We start from the raw sequence: 21051 nt of genomic DNA, 5'->3' as shown, positions 1-21051 counted from the left end.
ATGCTCAAAGACAACATCAGACGCCAATGCCTCACCATAACTCCGAACATGCTTTACAATGCTGTTCACAACATTATTTCTCGACTACAGCTATTGTTGAGGAATGATGGTGGACATATTGAGGATTTCCTGTAAAGAACATCATCTTTGCTTTGTCTTACTTTGTTATGCCAATTATTGCTATTCTGATCAGATGAAGCGCCATCTGTCGGACATTTTTTGATTTTTGTAGTTTTTTGGTTCTAATAAAACCTCATGTCATTCCAAGCATGTGTGTCAATTTGTACCTCTCTATCTACATTATTCCGTGATTTATTCAGTTAACAAATTTATACTGACTTTTTGATCACCCGGTATAGTGCTACAGAAGAACGTTGAAATTTAGCTGGACTGATAAGGAAAGGAATGAGGAGGTTCTCCGCAGAAAAGAATCGGAAAAGAAAGGAGCGTATCAAAGACATTGACGAGAAGAAGGGCAAGGACGATGGAGCATGTGTATTGACATCAGGGACTCTGCATAGTAGTAGAGGAAGCTGTAGAGGGTAGGAGCTGCAGGGGAAGTCAGAGAGTGCAATACATCCAGCCATAACTGTGGACATTGGGTGGAAGTACTACTCTGAGATGGAGACGTTAGTGCAGCAGAGGAATTTGTGGTGGGCCACATCAAACCAGTCAGAAGACTGATGACTCAAAAAAATTGCTGCATCTTCTGAAGAGCTTTAGAAAGCCACTTTTTAGACATATCTGTTTCAAGATCTCAGTTAACATGCTAGCTACGAGTGTTAGCATAGTGTGTCGTTATCGATGAACATTTCAAGTTATACACTCACACTGTTGACTATAGTTGGGCATTCTCTCAGCTTTGTTGCTGACTGACTCGGTGTACTATAACTTGCTGTAAAAGTGGGTTCGATAATGAGAAGCATTCATAAATTAAAAGTGTTACGTCTTTCGTGATTCCTCATGATATATAGTTATACACTCACACTGTTGACTATAGTTGGGCATTCTCTCAGCTTTGTTGCTGACTGACTCTGTGTACTATAACTTGCTGTAAAAGTGGGTTCGATAATGAGAAGCATTCATAAATTAAGCATTCATAAATTAAAAGTGTTACGTCTTTCGTGATTCCTCATGATGATGTGAGAATTTTAGCGCCACACGTGTCCTGCCACGAAGAAGCTACCGCTACGTTATCCCGCGGAACACAAGAGACTCGATAGCCGGTGAGTGGGTGTGCTGTGACGGAGTAAGGAATCTGCTCCAGCTGCTCCCTGGTGGAGCCCGGTCGGATGCGGAGCCGGCGCAGCACGGCAGCCAGCGCAACCCGCATCTCCAGGTCGGCGAAGCGCGCGCCCACACACTTGCGAGGTCCAGTGCCAAACGGCAGGTAGCTGCCCGGCTGCCTGGTGGTGGCGCTGCCTCCGGGCAGGTAGCGGCCGGGGTCGAACAGGTCGGGCTCAGGGAACAGGTCTGGCTGGCGGTGCATCAGCAGGAACGACACGAGCACACAGCAGCCACGCGGTGCCACGTGCCGGCCTTCGCAAAGCGGCGTGTCCTCAGTTACCAGGTGTGGCATGTTGGGGATCGTGGGGAACAGCCGCAGCGACTCCTGCAACAGTCAGACCTATCAAACTCTAGGCTGTTCAGAATGAAGGGGACATTTAGCATCCTTTTTCGCCCCAAAAACGTAGAAGTACAATATGTCGAAAATTGTCGTGGTTTTGCAGAGGGAAGAAGAAAGAGTAAGAGATTTCCTAGCCAGAAATTCATTGAAAATAAACATTCAAATGAATGGACTTTGCTGAATGTGGGAAACACAGCATAGTGGATGCGTGGGCTCTGAAACAAAAACATCGACGCAGAAATGTGGCCTGGTAGATACCCCTGAACATACATGAGTCATCGGATGCCTCCCAATATCCTGTTGAACCTCCATTTCCTGTGTGTAGTGCAATGACTCAAGTGACAAGGACACAACTCGTTGGAAGTCCCCTGCCGAAATGCTGAGCCATTCTGGCTCTGTATCCATCTACAATTGCGGACGTGTACTGGTATAGGATTTTCTACACAAACTGGCCTGTCGATTAAATCCTATAAATGTTCGGCAAGATTCACGTTGAGCGATCTGGGTGCTCAAATCATTCTTTAGAACTGTCCAGAATGTTCTTCAAACTAATCGCAAACGATTATGGTCCAGCGACATGGTCCATTGTCATCCACAAAAATGTCATCGTTATTTGGACACAGAAGGCCTCCAAGTAAGAGAATATATCCATTTCCGCGTAACGATCGGTTCACTTGGACCAGAGGACCCAATACATTCCATGTGAAAACGTTTCACACCATTGTGGAGGTACTTCCAGCTTGCACGCTGCATTGCTGACAACTTGGTTCCATGGCTTCATCGGATACGCCCCGCACTCGGACCCTACCATCAGCTCTTACCAACTGAAATCGCGACTCATCTGACCTGGCCACGGTTTTCCAGTCGTCTAGGGTAAACTGATATTGTCACAAGACCAGGACAGGCACTACAGGTGATATTGTGCTGCTAGCATCGGTCGTCTGATGCCATAGCTCATTAACACCAAATTTTACCACACTGCCAAAACGGATACATTCGTCGTATGTCCCAGTTATTGCACATAGTGTTGCTTGTCTATCAGCACTGACAACTCTATGCTTGAGCCGTCACAGCATTGCCTGTCGTGAGAGGTAATGCCTAAATGTAGTGTTCTCGCCACGCTCTTTACACTGTGGATCCCAGAATACTGAATTCGCTAACTATTCCCCAAATGGAATGTCTCATACTTCTACCTCCAGCTATCATTTCACGTTAAAAATCTCTTAATACCCGTCCTGCGGCCAGAATCACGTCAGAAACCGTTACACATGAATCATCTGAGTACGAATGAGAGCTATGAAATGTACTGCCCTTTAATACTTTGTGAATGCGATACTACATCCGTCTGTGTATGTGTGTATCACTATCCCATGACCTTTGTCACCTCACTGTACTACGTTTCAATGTGATCAATGCTCAGTTTAGAGAGGTAGCTCATATTCCATATTCCGCAATCAGGAAATGTGGCATGTGGTTGACACTCCAAGAAATAATATATCTAAAGCTAATCTAAATTAATATTAAAATACAAGAAATATGGGGTAGAAATTGAAGTGTTAAGCGCACTGGCTATATCATTAGGGGTTACAGATCAGCAAGTATTAAGGACTGCTGCAGATGGAGAAACATCATTAGGAGCTATCACCGGATCAAATCACGACGTGACCTCTGGTCCAGATTCTGTAACAATCAGGTTCCTTCCAGAGGATGCTGATACAACAGCTCCCGACTTAGCAATTATATTCAAAGGCACGCTCACAGAAAGATCCACACATAAAGACTGGAAAATGGCTCAAGTCACACAAATACCGAAAAAGAGAAATAGGAGTATCCCGCGGAATTACAGGCCCATATCACTAACGTATATCTGCATTATGGATTTGGAACATATACTGTGTTACAACGTTATGAATTACCTCGAAGAAAACGATTTATCGACACATAGTCTCCGCGATATCCTTTGTTTCACAGTGCAAGGTTCGCAGCAGAACTTCTGTGAAGCTTGGAAGGGACGAGACGAGGTACTGGTGGAAGTAAAGCTGTGAGGACGTGACGCGAGTCGTGCTTGGGTAGCTCAGTTGGTAGAGCACTTGCCCGCGAAAGGCAAAGGTCCCGAGTTCGAGTCTCCTTCTGGCACACAGTTTTAATCTTCCAGGAAATTTCACTCTAGGGAGTGTCTTCCAACAGTATAGCGATCGCCACATACCGCTGTTGTAACCCAACATACCCTATAGAGTGTCAAAGTATGTCAATAGGCTTCCCGGTGTATACTGCTGACGAAATCTTCTCGGGCTTACATCTGGGTAGTTGCGTCGAAAATCCGCGACGTTTCGATGACTGTCATTTCGATGAGTGTCATGACTCTCATCGAAACGTCGCGGATTTTCGACGCAGCTATCCGGATGGAAGCCTGAGGCGTGTCGAAATGTTGTCTCCAGTCGAGTTCATACACTACTGGCCATTAAAATTGCTACACCAACAAGAAATGCAGATGATAAACGGGTATTCATTGGACAAATATATTATACTACAACTGACATGTGATTACGTTTCCACGCAATTTGGGTGCATAGATCCTGAGAAATCAGTATCCAGAACAACTACCCTTGGACGTAATAACGGACTTGATATGCCTGGGCATTGAGTCAAACAGAGCTTGGATAGCGTGTACAGGTACAGCTGCCCATGCAGCTTCAATACAATACCACAGTTCATGAAGAGTGGTGACTGGCCTATTGTGACGAGCCATTTGCTCGGCCACCATTGACCAGACGTTTTCAGTTGGTGAGAGATCTGGAGAATGTGCTGGCCAGGGCAGCAGTCGAACATTTTCTGTATCCAGAGAGGGCCGTACAGGACATACAACATGCGGTCGTGCATTATCCTGCTGAATTGTAGGGTTACGCATGGATCGAATGAAGGGTAGAGCCACGTGTCGTAACACATCTGAAATGTAACGTCCACTGTTCAAAGTGCCGTCAATGCGAACAAGAGGTGACCAAGACGTGTCACCAATGGCACACCATTTCATCAAGCCGGGTGATATTCCAGTATGGCGATGACGAATACACCCTACCAATGTGCGTTCACCGCGAAGTCGCCAAACACGGATGCGACCATCATCATGCTGTAAACAGAACCTGGGTTCATCCGAAAAAATGACGTTTTGCCATTCGTGCACCCAGGTTCGTTGTTGAGTACACCATCACAGGCGCACAAGTCTGTGATGCAGTATCAAGGTTAACCGCAGCCATACTTTCCGAGCTGATAGTCCATGCTGCTGCAAACGGCGTCGAACTGTTCGTGGAGATGGTTGTTGTCTTGCAAACGTCCCCATCTGTTGAATCGGGGATCGAGACGCGGCTGCACGATCCGATACAGTCATGCGGATAAGATGGCTGTCATCTCGACTGCTACAGATAAGAGGCCGTTGGGATCGAGCACGGCGTTCCGTATTACACTTCTGAACCCACCGATTCCATATTCTGCTAACAGTGATTGGATCTCGACCAACGTGAGCAGCAATGTCGCGATACGATAAACCGCAATCGCGATAGGCTACAATCAGATCTTTATCAAGTCTCCTCCTTACACGAGGCATGACAACAACGTTTCACCGGGTAACGCCGGTCAACTGCTGTTTGTGTACGAGAAATCGGTTGGAAACTTTCCTCATGAGAGCACGTTGTAGGTGTCGCCACCGGCGCAACCTTGTGTGAATGCTCTGAAAAGCTAATAATTTGCATATCACAGCATCTTCTTCCTGTAGGTTAAATTTCGTGTGTGTAGCACGTCATCTTCGCGGTGTAGCAATTTTAATGGCCATTAGTGTAGTAGACATCATCAAACAACAACTGCAATGTCATACATAACCAGTATTGTCCGACCAAGTGCAACAAGCCTGAAACTCCATACCGTAAACTGACATCCGGCACCTGTGCGACATAATTCATGCACGTTTCCATGCTTGCATTCAACATTCTGGCGGTTGCACTGATTATTAATGCACCAAAATTTCACATCGGCTTATCTGGCGCCTACCTTAACCTGTGCTCTTGCAATGGTAATCTCTTAAATATGTTACCTAGACCAATATATTCTCAAATGTCATTAAGCTGTATTAATTATTTTTTCCCATTAATGTATGTGCAACTCTATTGTCACCTAATGCCCTTGTCATCTAGCACACAGTGAAATACAATATCTAAGGTGTTCATGAGCATGTGGATCTATGTGCATTTCGACTGTCACCTAATACTCTTATTATCTAGAGCAAAGTGATATGAAATATCTAAAGGGTAGTGTTACAGGCCGTCTGCTGTTCCTTATCTATGTAAACGAATTAGGAGACAATCTGAGCAGCAGTCTTACGTTGTTTGCAGATGATGCCGTCGTTTACCGTCTAGTAAAATCAGAACATCAAAACAAATTGCAAAGCGATTTAGAAAAGATATCTATAGGGTGCGAAAATTGGCAGTCGACTCTAAATAATGAAAAGTGTGGGGTCATCCACAAGAGTGCTAAAACGAATACTTTAAACATCGGGTACAAGATAAATCAGTCAAATCTAAAGGCCGTAAATTCAACTAAATATTTAGGAATTACAATTAAGAACAATTTAAAATGGAAGGAACACATAGGAAATGTTTTGGGGAAGACAAACTAATGACTGCGTTTTACTAGCAGAATACTTAGAAGATGCAACAGATCTGCTAAAGAGACTGTCTACAATACGCTTGCTCGTTATCTTTTGGAATATTGGTGCGCGGTGTTTGGTACTTACCAGATAGGATTAATGGACACATTTAGAAAGTACAAGAACGTTTTGCATTATCGAGAAATAGGGGAGATGGTGTAACTGACCTGATACAGGATTTGGGATGGACATAATTGAAACGAAGGCATTTTTAGTTGCGGCGGAATCTTCTCACGAAATTTCAATCATCTACTTTCTCCTCCGAACTGGAAAATATTTTGCAGACACCGACCTACATAGGGAGAAACGATCGTCAGAATAAAATATGGGGAATCAGAGTTCGCACGGAAAAATTTTGGTGTTCGTTTTTTCCACTCGCTGTTTGAGATTGGAATAATAGAGAATTATTGTGAAGGTGGTTCGCTCAACCCTCTTGCAGCCTCTTAAGTGTGATTTGCAGAGTATACATGTAGAAGTAGATGAAAAGGGTTCATCAGCAGCTAGCTACACACATGTCTGAACTTTAAATGAGATACCGAACAGTTTTAATCTGCATTTGGATTGAAATCCAGTACCTACTGCCAATGGTAACGAAGCAAAACCTTCGTGGCTGACCGAGAGTCTCAATCAGTACTGATCGCCTTTGCTGAATAAGCATAAAGAGACGTAGGTAATCTCACTAACAGGTCTCAAATTGAAACTAAATGACGAAATCCTTGTACTGGACTTGAATTCTCATTCAACTACTACAGTCCTTATTCATTAACTACGAAAGATATTAAATAAAGCTTCATTCACAAGCGACAAAGTGTGCACTTGTTTAAAACTTGAAATGATGTGACGGAAACTGTTGTATTGGGCTGGAAATCGAGCTCAGCACCTAATCGTATTATTACTAAAGCACAGTCAGATGTTAGATATGGAACTTTTTCACCAGAGTCCCAGTAGGTCGAGACGTGAGAAAGTATTATTGCTTGTTCAAACAAAATCTACTTATTTAACAGTCTGTGGTCTGCCACCCCTGATTCATCCATATTACTGTATTTAAGCTATTGGCACTCTGTGATGAGGGAAGCAGTTGAAGGTAGTCTTTGTGAAAATGACACCAATAGAGACTCCGGCTATGCTCTTAGCAATGCATGGAAGCGTGTTTTTGATGAAGATAAAGCAGAGAGGAAGACTTCTCGCAGTTTATCGCCTGACGTGAGAGACGGCGCTGCAGGCAACGCTGGAAACCGAGCGAAAACAAAATCTATGGACGTGGAGGACCATTCCGCTGTAGACAGCGTGATGTAACACAGCTAATGAGATGCTTTCCTGTGGGTACAAAAGAAGAAACGTCACCAGTTCACGACAATCACTTTTAGCCCCTGACGACGATGATGGAGCTAATCATCGAAAATTTGGAATTTTATTCGAATTTGACGCAGGGAGCAAACAGAGAACTTTTTACGCAAGGACTCCATAGTGATCAACATCGTAGGCAGAAAGTTATTCTTGCTGAAAATTTACCTCATTCTATCCTTACACACATCGAAAGTGATATGTACATAGAAGATTTTCTGGCCGTCATGTGAACAAGGCCTTCCCTTTTAGAAGTTCTCCTGGTACTAGCTGGCGGAATTTCATCCACAGTATGAGTAACCCCTTCTTGAAGCTCCAGCGCTTGTACGTTGTGTAGACTCTGTAACAACACCAGTATACGTCACACATGGTAGGAATTCTTCTATTTCATTTCGTAGAAGTTATTTCGTTATTCTCAACACAACAAAGCGACTGAAGTAATTATTTCTATGGTAAAGTTCAGTAAATTCTATTTTTCCTAGTGACGGACATATTATAAAAATCATGATTCACCGACCTCTTGTGCAAGTTAAGTAATAAAAATTAAGTGTTTAAAAAAACAACTTTATTACAATGTTGTTATTTCAGTACACACTTAGTGTCCTTTCCACATAATGTGACATTTAATCAGAAACATTTTCATATTATAAGCTGGTAATACATAGGTCTACATAAAGTGCTTAAAATTATTAGTGCAATATTAAGCAAAGCATCAGATTGTGTACAAAGTACCATCTGTTTTATTGCATTGGGAAGCATAATAAAAGCAGTTGCAGAAGAAGACAACAAAAGGTATTGTGTACATTTTCATTAATACAAAAAGTATTATTACCATGATGTTTAGAATATGCGATTTTACTGATTCATGGCATGTGGCAAACTAAATTTATGAATCAACAAAAGTCCAGGAAAGTGTTTTTGCTAAGTTGCACTGAAGTATTATCCGTTCAAAAATTCTTCGTGTTGAAAATGATCAGGAACAACAGTGTAATGACACATTTTCAGTCAGTGATCAATTCTGTGTAAAGATAGTACTGAAGAAAGATGTTTATTAGGTGCAAGAAGTACACATAACACCACCACAATAGCTACGCATTTTCAGTTCTCAGTGGGATCTTTTCACTCAACAACTCTGTATTACTTTACATAGAAGTATCTCGATTTTAAACCGATTTATTCTGTACTGATGAAAGTGTCTGTGGCTGCGGTAACGACAGTAATAAATGTGTAGGATCCATATTGTAATTATGCAGCATATGTCGGTCTTGCAAACTGGTTATGACTGATATTGTGTGCTCTCCTCCTCCACCATTGTTTGTCAATTTACTACTCTACTGGCCATTAAAATTTCTACACCCTGAAGATGACGCTGCAATATGCAAATTATAAGCTTTTCAGGGCATTCACACAAGGTTGGCGCCGGTGGCGAAACCTACGACGTGCTGAAATGAGGGAAGTTTCTAACTGATTTCTCATACATAAACAGCCGTTGACCGGCGTTGCCAGGTGAAACGTTATTGTGATGCCTCGTGTAAGGAGGATAAACGCGTACCATCACGTTTCCGATTTTGATAAAGGTCTGATTGTAGCCTATCGCGATTGCAGTTTGTCGTATCGCGATATTGGTACTCGCGTTGGTCGAGATCCAATCACTGTTAGTAGAATATGGAATCGGTGGGTTCAGGAGGGTAATACGGAACGCTGTGCTGGATCCCGACGGTCTCGTATCACTAGAAGTCGCGATGACAGGCATCTTATCCGCATGGCTGTAACGGATCGTGCAGCCACGTCTCGATCCCTGAGTCAATAGATGGGGTCGTCTGCAAGACAACAATCATTTGCACGAACAGTTCGATGACGTTTGTAGCAGCATGGCCTACCAGTTCGGAGACCATAGGTGCGGTTACCCTTGACACTGCATCACAGACAGGAGCGCCTCAACGACGAACCTGGGTGCACGAATGGCAAAACGTAATTATTTCGGGTGAATCCAGGTTCTGTCTACAGCATCATGATGGTCGCATCCATGTTTGGCGACATCGCGTTGAAAACACATTGGAAGCGTGTATTCGTCATCGCCATATTGGCGTATCACCCGACGTGATGATGTGGAGAGCCATTGGTTACACATCTTGGTCACCTCTTGTTCGCATTGGCGTCACTTTGAATATTGGACGTTACATTTCAGATGTGTTACAACCCGTCGATCTACCGTTCATTAGATCCCTGTGAAACCCTACATTTCAGCAGGATAATGCACGACCGCATGTTGTATATGCTGTACGGCCCTTTCTGGATACTGAAAATGTTCGACTCCTGCCCTGGCCAGCACAAATTCCAGATCTCTCACCAACTGAAAACGTCTGGTCAATGGTGGCCGAGCAACTGGCTCGTCACAATACGCCAGTCACTACTCTTGATGAACTGTAGTATTGCGTCGAAGCTGCATGGGCAGCTGTACCTGTACACACCATCCAAGTTCTGTTTGACTCAATGCCCAGGCGTATCAAGGCCGTTATTACGGCCAGAGGTGGTTGTTCTGGGCACTAATTTCTCAGGATCTATGCACCCAAATTACATGAAAATGTAATCACATATCAGTTCTAGTATAATATAATTTGTCCAAAGAATACCCGTTTATCATCTGCATTTCTTCTTGGTGTAGCAATTTTAATGGCCAGTAGTGTATATCGATTCCAATTATTCAAAATTAAAGATTGTGTGGTAAGACATTGGCTCTGCAGTCCTTAGAGCAATCAGTGAAATCAACTCTGAGGTCTTACTGCATGCGAGTCCCATTGCCAAGCACGGTAATTTATAGGTAAAGACTGGATGTATATAAGGATAGAACTTGGTGGGGCATCGCAACTCCCAACATCTACAACCATCTTCTCAAATGAATCTTTCTCTCACAAGCGTTGGTGGAGTAAACCGAGGTTCTAGCACCGGGTAACTGCTTCTCAGCACAAAGTTAGCATGCTGCGTCCTCATTTGCATCTGCTGATCTGTACATATAGTGCATGCCCATAGTTTCAGACACTGAATACAGCGTTGTGACATATCATGATGGAAGTTATTCTTAAGAGAACAAACTACGATGAGACAAAACAAAACAAATGCCATGACAACTGTAAACAACGCATTTGAGGTAAATTGCACACCAGGAGTTAACGAAGGGAATTCCTTTCACACCTCCCTAAGGAAAACGATTTTTCGACCAGTCATCATATGATTTTTTTTTGTATTGTTTTGAATTCAAGAACCAATCCCTAAAGTTTCGGATACATATTTTATACACCCTGTACAGTATTTAGCTTCAAATGATTGTACACAAGTATCTTATGACTGTTTGCTGCTAGTCTGGTGGAAGAACAGTTTGGATTTCGTGAATAATTTCAGAACAAACGAGACTATATCGGTCTTACAAGTCGTCATACTAGATATGTCGAAGAAAAACACATTCCCATATTTATGGTACATCATTTGTTCATTTTGAAACACGTTCTAAACAAAAAGGAGAGCAGAAGGTTATCAATAACTTGTACATAAAACGGCAGTCATAGCAGGTGAAGGACATGGCAGTGGATCACTAACAGAGAACGGAGTAAGACACGACTTTCGCCCAGATCGATGGACTTGGTGCATCTAATGAAAAGAAAATAAAGGGTTTGCACAACATCTATAACTGTAAGTTACGCTGATAAGTCATTCTAGTGCATACCTTAACAATGGCATCTATGACCGTGAGCTGGGAGAGGTCAGACACAGTGGCTGGCCTGAGGTAGTCGCCTCCAGAGCCGAACACGTCGTCCAGCTGCCTCTGCGCCGCGTCCTGCCACTCTGGGTACAGCCCGAGCAGCGCCAGCGTGAAGCCCATGGAGGCTGCCGTCGTCTCCACTGCGCTCAGGGCGAGGGTGCGTATCTGAAGCAACAAGCCGCAACGCAGCTGGAGGAAATGCTAAAATATTAGAATATCTAGAGACTGTGCACCACAGGATTGGTTACTGTGAATGACACGAAAACACTTTGATTAAGAGAGGACTCCGTAAAGAGGTTATGGGGGTCAGTTCTGGGATGACAATACACTTAGCACATTATCTGACCGCCTTTCAAGATAAAGGTTAAGATGTGGCTAGCAGAAGATACTCTTTCAAACATCTACATCTACATCTATATTCTGCAAACCACCGTGAGGTGCATAGCTGAGCGTATGTTCCATTGTACCAGTTTTAAGGTTTCTTCTGTAGCATCCACTTATGGAGTGCACGAAGAATGATTGTTTCGATGCCTCTGTGCATGCATTAATTAATATTATCTTCATGATCCCCATGTGAGTGATACGTACGGGGTTGTATTATAGTCCTAGAGTAACCATTTAAAACCGGCTCTTGAAAGTTTGTTAATAGACTTTCTCGGGATAATTTACGTATATCTTCAAGAATCTTCCTGTTCAGTTCCTGTGACACTCTCTCGTGGGTTAAACAAATATGTGACCATTCGTGCTGCTCTTCTCTGTATATGTTCAATATCCCTCTCAGTCGTACCTGGTACAGATCCCACACACTTGAGTAATATTCTAGAAATGGTCACAGGTGTGATTTATGAGCAATCTCCTCTGTAGAGTGCTTACACTTTCTCGGTGTTCTAAAAATAAATGGGTTATGCAGCATTCTTTGTGAGTGTGGGTACTTTTGTACCGGTCAGTTGCAACATAACGTTGCTGGCCTCACCACAGGACTTTGACAGTTCCAGGGTGGGAGTTTTTTCTAGCATCTACCTGGGGACTTAGTGTTTCCCTAAAATGTCTAAAGTGGTCTGTGTCCGGAACCTACTTCTCTCACGTAGAGACAGGCGTATTCCAGTTCCCATAGGTAATTAGTTGGGTCAAATGGCTCTGAGCACTATGGGACTCAACTTCTGAGGTCATCAGTCCCCTAGAACGTAGAACTACTTAAACCTAACTAACCTAAGGGCATCACACACATCCATGCCCGAGGCAGGATTCGAACCTGCGATGTAGCGGTCGCGCGGCTCCATACTGTCACGCCTAGAACCGCTCGGCCACTCGGGCTGGCAGGAAATTAGTGTGTGAAAAGTCCTTGTAGCAAGCAGCAGCTATTAGTGGGAGTACGGGAGCAGGAAATGAGCAGTGGAAATGTGTGAATTCCTCTCCTGCGGCTAAGTGCCTGAAAGCCCTGAGTGTTATAACAGTTTCCGTGCAGCTTCTTGCAGGCCATGAAGTAAATAAGTCAGCTAGCGTAGGAGGCCCGAAGTGGATCCTATGGTGAGAAGAGGGTGTTTAGACGTCTTCAGCATTTGCAAAGTCCATAATTAATGATCAACAAAGTTGTTTTCCCGGTACATAAAGCATACAAGAATATAAACACATTCCTATGTGTGGCATTCTCTAGAGTTCTAGGTGAGTGTCAGACTTTAGTGGGTGTGCACGAGCTTAGCAGGTAGCGTCCATATATCTGACCATGGAGCCATTAGGTGGCTGGCATTGGTGTTTAATGGACGATGTGGGGTGTAACTGTTGGTCGAGTCTTCAGACCAAAGTCTCGTTTGGTGCAGCTCTCCGTGTTACTCTATCCTGTGCAAGCCTCTCCATTTCCAAATAAATACTGCAACCTCTCTGAATCTGCTTACTGTATCCAACTCTTGGCCTCCATCTACGATTTTTACCCCCTCACACTAAATTGGTGATCCCCTGATGTCTCAGAGTGCGTACTATGAACCAATCCCTTCTTCTCGTCAGGTTGTGCCACAAATTTCTTTTCTCCCCAATTCAGAACTTTCTCGTTAGTTACGTGATCTACTCATCTAATCTTCAGCATTCTTCTACAGCACCAAATTTCAAAAGCTTCTGTGTTCTTTTTCTCTACACTGTGTATTGTCCGTGTTTCACTTCTATTCATGGCACACTCTATCCAAGTACTTCAAGAAAGTTCCTGACCGTTAAATCTACATTCAATGTTAACAAGTATCTCTTCTTCAGATACGCTTTTCTTGCCATTGTTAGGCTACATTTTATGCACTGAAGAGCCATAAATACTGGTGTAGGCTGCGTATTCAAATAAAGACATATGTAAAGAACACGGCGCTGCGTTCGGCAACCCCTACGTAAGACAATAAATTATTTGATCACTTACTATTGCTGCAATGGCAGATCATCAAGATTTAAGTCAGTTTGAACGTGATCTTACAGTCGGCGCACGAGCGATGGGATACAGCATGTCCGAGGTAGCGATGAACTGGGAATTTTCCTGTACGATCATTTGACGAGTGTACCATGAAAATAAGGAATCCGCTAACACATCAAATCTCTGACATTTCTGCGTCCAGAAAAAGATCCTGCCAGGCCGGGACCAACGACGACTGAAGAGAATCGTTTAACGTAACAGAAGTGCAGCCCTTCCGCAAGCTGCTCCAGGTTTCAGTGCTGGACCATCAACAAGTGTCAGCGTGCGAACCATTCAATGAGACATCATCGGTGTGGGCTTTTGGAGCCGAAGACCCACTCGTGTATCTTTGATGGCTGCACGACACAAAGTTTTATGCCTCGCCTCGAACTGTGAACACCGACATTGGACTGTTGATAACTGGAAACGTGTTGCCTGGTCAGACGAGTGTCCTTTCAGAATATATCGAGCGGATGGATGTGTACGAGTATGGAGACAATCTCACAAATCCATGGACCTGCATGTCAGCAGGGGACTGTTCAAGCTAATGGAGGCTCTTTAATGGTGTGGGGCGTGTGCAGTTGGAGTGATATGGGACCTCTGATATGTCTAGATAACACTGTGACTGGTGACGCGTACGTAAGCATCCCGTCTGGTCACCTGCATCCATTCATGTCCATTGTGCATACTCGACGGACTTGGGCAATTCCAGCAGACAGTGCAATACTCCACACTTCCAGAATTGCTAGACTGGCTCCAGGAACACTCTCCTGAGTTTAAACACTTCCGCTGGCGACCAAACACCCCACATATGAACATTATTGAGCATATCTGGGATGCCTTGCAACGTGCCGTTCTGAAGAGACAGTGCTAAAGAGCCAAACAAACTGATACAGCTGCCCAATATTGTGTAGGACCCCCTAGAGCACACAGAAGTGCCCCAACACAACGTGGTATGGACTAGTCTGAAGTAATGTTGGAGGGAACTGACACCATGAATCCTGCAGGGCTGCCCATAAAACCTCAAGAGTACGAGGGGCAGAGATATCTTCTGAAAAGCACGTTGCATGGCATCCCAGATATGCTCAATAAAGTTCATGTATGGGCAGTTTGGTGGCCAGCAGAAGTGTTTAAACACAAAAGAGCGTTCCTGGAGCCACTCTGTAGCAATTCTGAACGTGTGGGGTGTCGCATTGTCCTGCTGGATTGTCCAAGTCCGTCCAGTATGCACAAAGGACATGAATGGATGCAGGTGATCCGACAGAATGCTTTTGTGCTTGTAGTCTGTCAAAGTCGTATCCAGACGTATCAGGGGTCCCATACCAGTCCAACTGCACATGGTCCACAGAAAAACAGAGCCTACATCAGCTGAACAGTGCCCTCATGACATGCAGGGTCCTTGGATTCATGTGGTTGTCGCCATACTCATACACATCCATCCGTCTCACACAATTTGAAACGACACTAGTCCGACCAGGCAACATGTTTCCAGTCATCAACAGTCCATTGTCAGTGTTGAATGCTCGAGGCGAGACGTAAAGCTTTGTGTTGTGCAGTCATCAGGAGTACATAAGTCGGTCTTTAGCTTCGAAAACCCATATTGATGATGTTTCATTGAATGATTCGCACACTGACAGTTGCTGCTGATCCAGCACTGATATCTGCAGCAATTTGCGGAAGGCTTGCACATCTGTCATGTTAAACGATTCTCTTCATTCGTCGATGGTCGCGTTCTTGCAGGATCTTTTTCCGGCCACAGCGATGTCGGAGAGTTGATGTTCTACCGGATTTCCGATATTCACGGTACACTCTCGTAGATGCTTTGCCTCATCGGTCGTGCGCCGACTGTAGCACCAAGTTCAAACCTATTTAAATCTTGATAACCTGCCACTGTAGCAGGAGTAAGCAATCTAACAACTGCGGCAGACACTGGCTGCGTCATACACTGGGCTCTCGCTAAAGCGTCTTCAGTAGTCTGGCCTCTCAGTAAACCGGCTCACATCCAGCCTCTAGTCGCTCAAGCAGAAATGATGACGCATACAATAATGAGTTCTCTTGTGTAGCAAAGTTGTTAGTTTAACACAATGTTAAATAATACTATACATGTTTGAATTTGTCACTTTTTTACTGTTCAGTATCAAGGCTTCCAAATGGAAGCACTTTATCTTAGATGTCAAATAGAAACTCGAAATTAGAGATAAGGTGAATTGAGCTTCTTAGCAGAAAGCCATCGCTGCCGAATAAAGTTTTGTAGGAGCAACTATTTGCGACCAAAATTTAAGAGACGAAAATATAATCAAAAGCGCGCAGAAAAGTTATGATGAAAGTGATGAAGAAGAGGACATAGGGGGAAATAACGTAAAGATACGTCACACTGTTGGTTCTGAAGCTGCAGACATCTAGGTAGAGTGCATTATCCAAATACAATACCGATTTCATGCTTGTAAAGTCGTTGTGTGATAGAGCATACAGCTGACGCATATCATCAATGTGACAACTAAAACCGTGAGACATGTCTCATATGGATACTACTGTATAAGTATACGCTCAAGAACTTAGTTTTGTATGAAAATGAATGTCCCTTTGGATTTAATAAAGTATTACGCCTATTTTACACTAAATTTAAGACACTTTCAACAATCCGTCACTTCCGCTAATCGGTCACCCATATGTGCAAAGGATGGCCAGATTAGCAAGAGTCCAGTGTATAGGCGTTGCCGAGCGCAATATTCTACCTGTTTACATATCTCTGTATTTGAATAAGATATCCAGGGTGTTTGAAAGTAACTTCCTAATTTTAATGTATCCTCGAATCTGTATAAAGTGACATACAATATTATAGTTTGTCATGTTTGATTCATCATCTATCCAAATTTGGCTCCGCTGCAGTTGGCTAGCCTGCTTGACCTTGAGACGGCACGAGTGCTGTTTTTATTTTCCTCTGTTCCCTCAGTTCAGTCCAGGGGTGCATGCAGCGCAGTGCAGAGCAACTCAGCAACAATGTGTACTCTACACCTGAAAGTGCAGTGTGTTCTTTCACTTTCTTTTGGGGTCACATAAAAAATGTATGCAGTGAAAAGATAAGAAAGATCAGAGACATTAATCATTTATGGGAAAGAATCTTCGCCGCAGTTGGGGCAGTTACACCTGAAATGTTGGTGAATGTGTGGCAAGAAGCGGAATATCGTCTCGACGTGTGCAGGTCAACAAATGGATCCCATGTTGACGTCTACTAAAGTGAAACAAAACTTGAAGGAATTCTTATTCATGATATGTACTCTTTGATGTAATTTTTAATTAATTTCCCTTTTAAATTGATACTTAAAACTAGGGAGTTCTTTTTCAATATATATATAAAACTTGTAAACACAACTATGTGCTGTTTTGATTTCTTTCTCACAGTCAGATTTAACAGTAAATAGGAAAGTCGTAATTGTGGCTTAAGGTCTTACGATTAGAATGCCTCTAGGGAATCTGAATCGCCACAACCTAGTATTTGTACAATTGTGCAGATTACTGTCAGTGAAGCTGCTGTCCTCACAGACCCAGCAGCAGGAGAGCTCTCAGACCTCAGATACCAATGATCCCAATCAATTTACCCATTTATTTTAAGTGCCTTCAACTCTCATCAAGATTTCATTGGCAGTAACAATAAACAAGGCTTAATGTAAGAGAGGGGGGAAATAGATAGGCAGATGTAAGGGGGGACGAAATGGACGCATAGAGTGGAAGGAGGAGATGAACCAATAGAGAGCGGTGGAGGAGATGGAGGTGGAGAGAAACAGGGGGAGGAAGAGACGGTCTGAGAGATGGGGAAGGAGGTACCAGACAAAGAGAGGGGGAGTAGTAAGAGATGGACAAAGAGAGTGGGGAAAGGAGAATAGGACGTATATTCAATTCCCATACGTAATTAGGAATTGCAAAGCTTTTCCGTGTTTGCTATTGCAAACAACGAAAAGGTTTCTGCTACGAAAGGAAATGACGCTCCAGACTGTTACTTGCAGTCGTCTGACCTTACGACAGACTAGCATCCCCCGCTGTCCAGAGCGTGTCCAGACATGTCTTTGCTGGCCATCGGGGACAGTTCGAATCGGGATTCGTAACTGAAGACAACTCTACTCCAGTCAATGAAATTTCAGACACAAGACGTGTCTGGAGACTCGGGATACTAACTTGACTGCCGGCCGCCATACGGCCCGATATCCAGGAGTGATGGTCTGCAGTGTCATTTTGTTTCACAGCGCGACCCCTTTGGTTGTCATCCATGGCAGCCTTACAGTGCAGCCGTATTTCGATGATATTCTACGCTCCGTTTCGTTGGCCTTCATGGCAAGCCACACTGGGCTCTTATTTCTGCAAGAGTTTCTATACAGCTTGGCTTCGTGCTTGCCAAACCCTGTTTTGGCTAGGCAGAGCCCTCAAACAGTTTCGGGATTCTGACAATTTAACTCGCCAGTTGGACAGAAATTGGTACGATAACCATCAGGAGGAAATCCAGCAGTTCGATAAGTCAGCGCAAAGAAGCTGAATAATTGCTTGCGTAAGGGCCGGATATTGAGCAACACGTTATTAGCTTGCTCGATTTGTAAAGCTCCTCCTCTAGAATAAATCATCAAATCATTCTTAAAGTGTAAAGTACATCACATCTACCAATTTCTGTCTCGTTTGGTTAATTTCCTTCGTGGTTTGTCGTTTTTTCGTAATAGACTGTATCTGCAGCAGCGGCACTAGAGTTGCAATACTACAGTGGAATAATAAAATATTTACTCCAGAAGCGGGACAAATGTTTGTCAATTACACCGTGATGGGAAATAGTAAGTTGGTCCTCACATATTATTCTCTGCCAGCTCACTAACATACAACATGAACATCTGGGATTCCTTAAACGTTCCTCGGTACACCTGAAGTTTCTTGTACAACTGTAGAGGTAAATTGTGTTTATGCTGACACAAGACATATACGGCGTGTTTAGGCGAATGGACACATGCACATGTTCAGACAAGAGAAAACTGACAGTAATTTGTTGAGATATGAATGTAGATTTCTTAAAAGACTGTTACAGAAAAAATTAACTCGAGTCATTATTTGGCTGTTACAATCTGATTTCAGTAATGAATTTCCAACTAGCGTGCAGAAACATAGCATGGCTCTAATGAGTATCATTTCTATAGTCGCGCTCAAAATGAATAAAAAAAACCAATACGTATTCAACAGTTAATGGAATGTGTGCTCATGATGCATAGTTAAGAGAAAGAAACAATGTAGCATCTTACAGCTGTGAGGTGTGTTCATACAAATTATTAATCAGATCAGGTTAAAACGCTTTAACAAAAAGGAACTGAAATGGGATGGAGTATGTATAGCAAAACATGCTGATGAGAAATTCAATAAAATCCATAGTAAATTTATGTCGAGTTGTAGCTGACGAAATATAGCCAAAAGAGTAGTAGAAAAATTTAATTTTTTCGTTCCACTGAAATTCATGTCAATTGCAGTTACCTGTAGATGGAAATATTGATGAAAGTTATCGAAAAAGAAAACTCACCTCATTGTATATTTCTTCCTCAGTCATATGCTGGTCAGGCTTCTGCTCTGAGAAGAAATGGACCAACGGAGTTACGCCGTCAGCCTTCCTGTCCTCTCTTGCAATGGCGAGGCCACGCTTCACGAGGCTCCTGAACTCCGCAATGTGCCTCTTCACTGTCCTACCTTCTGCACTCAGCCACATGGCGCCATTAATCGTCTTCCAGGGTCGGACAATTATTGCCTGTCAAATACACATCGTCAGCTGTAAATGCTGAGTGTCGATGTCTTATGTATAAAAGAAGATTTTAATCAAAATAGCAGTCACATTACGGCCTTTGATACAATGTCTTCCGATTTTTGCATTCTATCCACAAGTAATCTTTTGCTTAGCTTGCAGTAATAACCCTTTTCAGTATGTAATATTTAATGCATTAGACTGTAAAGAAATGTCCATTCCTTTCAGTTGTGAAACTGGCATAATAAGAGAATGTTGTTGGTTTATTGTAGTCCTCAGTTCAAAGGCAGGTTTGCCGCTGCTCTCGACGCTGGTCCGACTTGGGCAAGTCTTTCCATCACTACGTACGCTACATACATTTGAATCTGTCTACTGTATCCAAGCCTGGGACACTATCAACAATTTATACTCCACTCCAACCCTCCTCCCCATACACATACTTTCCCTATCATTAGGTAATTATGTACTTCCTAGTGCCTCCTACACTGAAAGGGCCAAAGAAGCTGGTGTAGGCAAACGTATTCAAATTCAGAGATATGTAAACAGGAGCTGCGCGAAGTGGCCGCGCGGTTAGAGGTGCCATGTCACTAATCGTGCAGCTCCTCCCGCTGGAGGTTCGAGTCCTCCCTCAGGCATGGTTCAAATGGTTCAAATGGCTCTGAGCACTATGGGACTTAACAGCTAAGATCATGAGTCCCCTAGAACTTAGAACTGCTTAAACCTAACCAATCTAAGGACACCACACACATCCATGACCGAGGCAGGATACGAACCTGCGACGGTAGCAGTTGCGGGGTTCCAGACTGAAACGCCTAGAACCGCTCGGCCACCCCTCAGGCATGGGTGTGAGTGTTGTCCTTAGGGTTAAGTTAGTTTAAGTACTGTGCTAGTCTAGGGACCGATAACCTCAGCAGTTTAGTCCCTTAGGAATTCACACACATTTGGCCATTTGTAAATAGGGAGAATACGGCGCTGCGGTAGATAACGGCTGTATAAGGTAACAAGTATCTGGCGCATTTGTTAGATCGCTTACTGTAGCTACAATGGCAAGTTATCAACATTTAAGTGAGTTTGAAAGTGGTGTTACAGCCGGCGCACGAGCGATGGGACACAACCATCTCCGAGGAAGCAATGAAGTGAGGATTTTCCAGTATGACCATTTCATGAGTGTACCGTGAATCCGGTAAAACATGAAATCTCCGACATCACTGCGGCCGGATAAAAATGTCCTGCAAGAACGGGACCAACGACGACTGAAGATGATCGTTCAACTTGACCGAAGTGCAACCCATCATCGATATGGGCTTTCGGAGTAGAAGGCCGTCTCATGTAACCTAGATCACTGCACGACACAATGCTTTACGCCTCGCCTCGTGCCGTCAACTCCAACATAGGACTGTCGATGACTGGAAACATGTTGCCTGGTCGGACGAGTCTCGTT

At 43.6% G+C, this 21051-nt stretch overlaps 1 protein-coding gene across 1 annotated transcript in view; it reads right to left on the bottom strand.

Moving 5' to 3' along the window:
• Positions 1-1132: 1132 nt before the first annotated feature.
• Positions 1133-21051, bottom strand: part of LOC126355650 (cytochrome P450 4C1-like) — a 106266-nt gene continuing 86347 nt past the window's right edge. Inside the window, exons 4-6 of the mRNA XM_050006014.1 lie at positions 19395-19616; positions 11389-11589; positions 1133-1612 (exon numbers count right to left, since the gene is read on the bottom strand). Coding sequence (XP_049861971.1) covers positions 1133-1612; positions 11389-11589; positions 19395-19616 — 903 coding nt within the window. The remainder of the gene's footprint in view (positions 1613-11388; positions 11590-19394; positions 19617-21051) is intronic.

Source organism: Schistocerca gregaria, chromosome 3 (genome assembly GCF_023897955.1).
Source record: "Schistocerca gregaria isolate iqSchGreg1 chromosome 3, iqSchGreg1.2, whole genome shotgun sequence".
Taxonomy (NCBI): Eukaryota; Metazoa; Arthropoda; class Insecta; order Orthoptera; family Acrididae; genus Schistocerca; species Schistocerca gregaria.
This window is presented reverse-complemented; position numbering and strand designations above follow the sequence as displayed.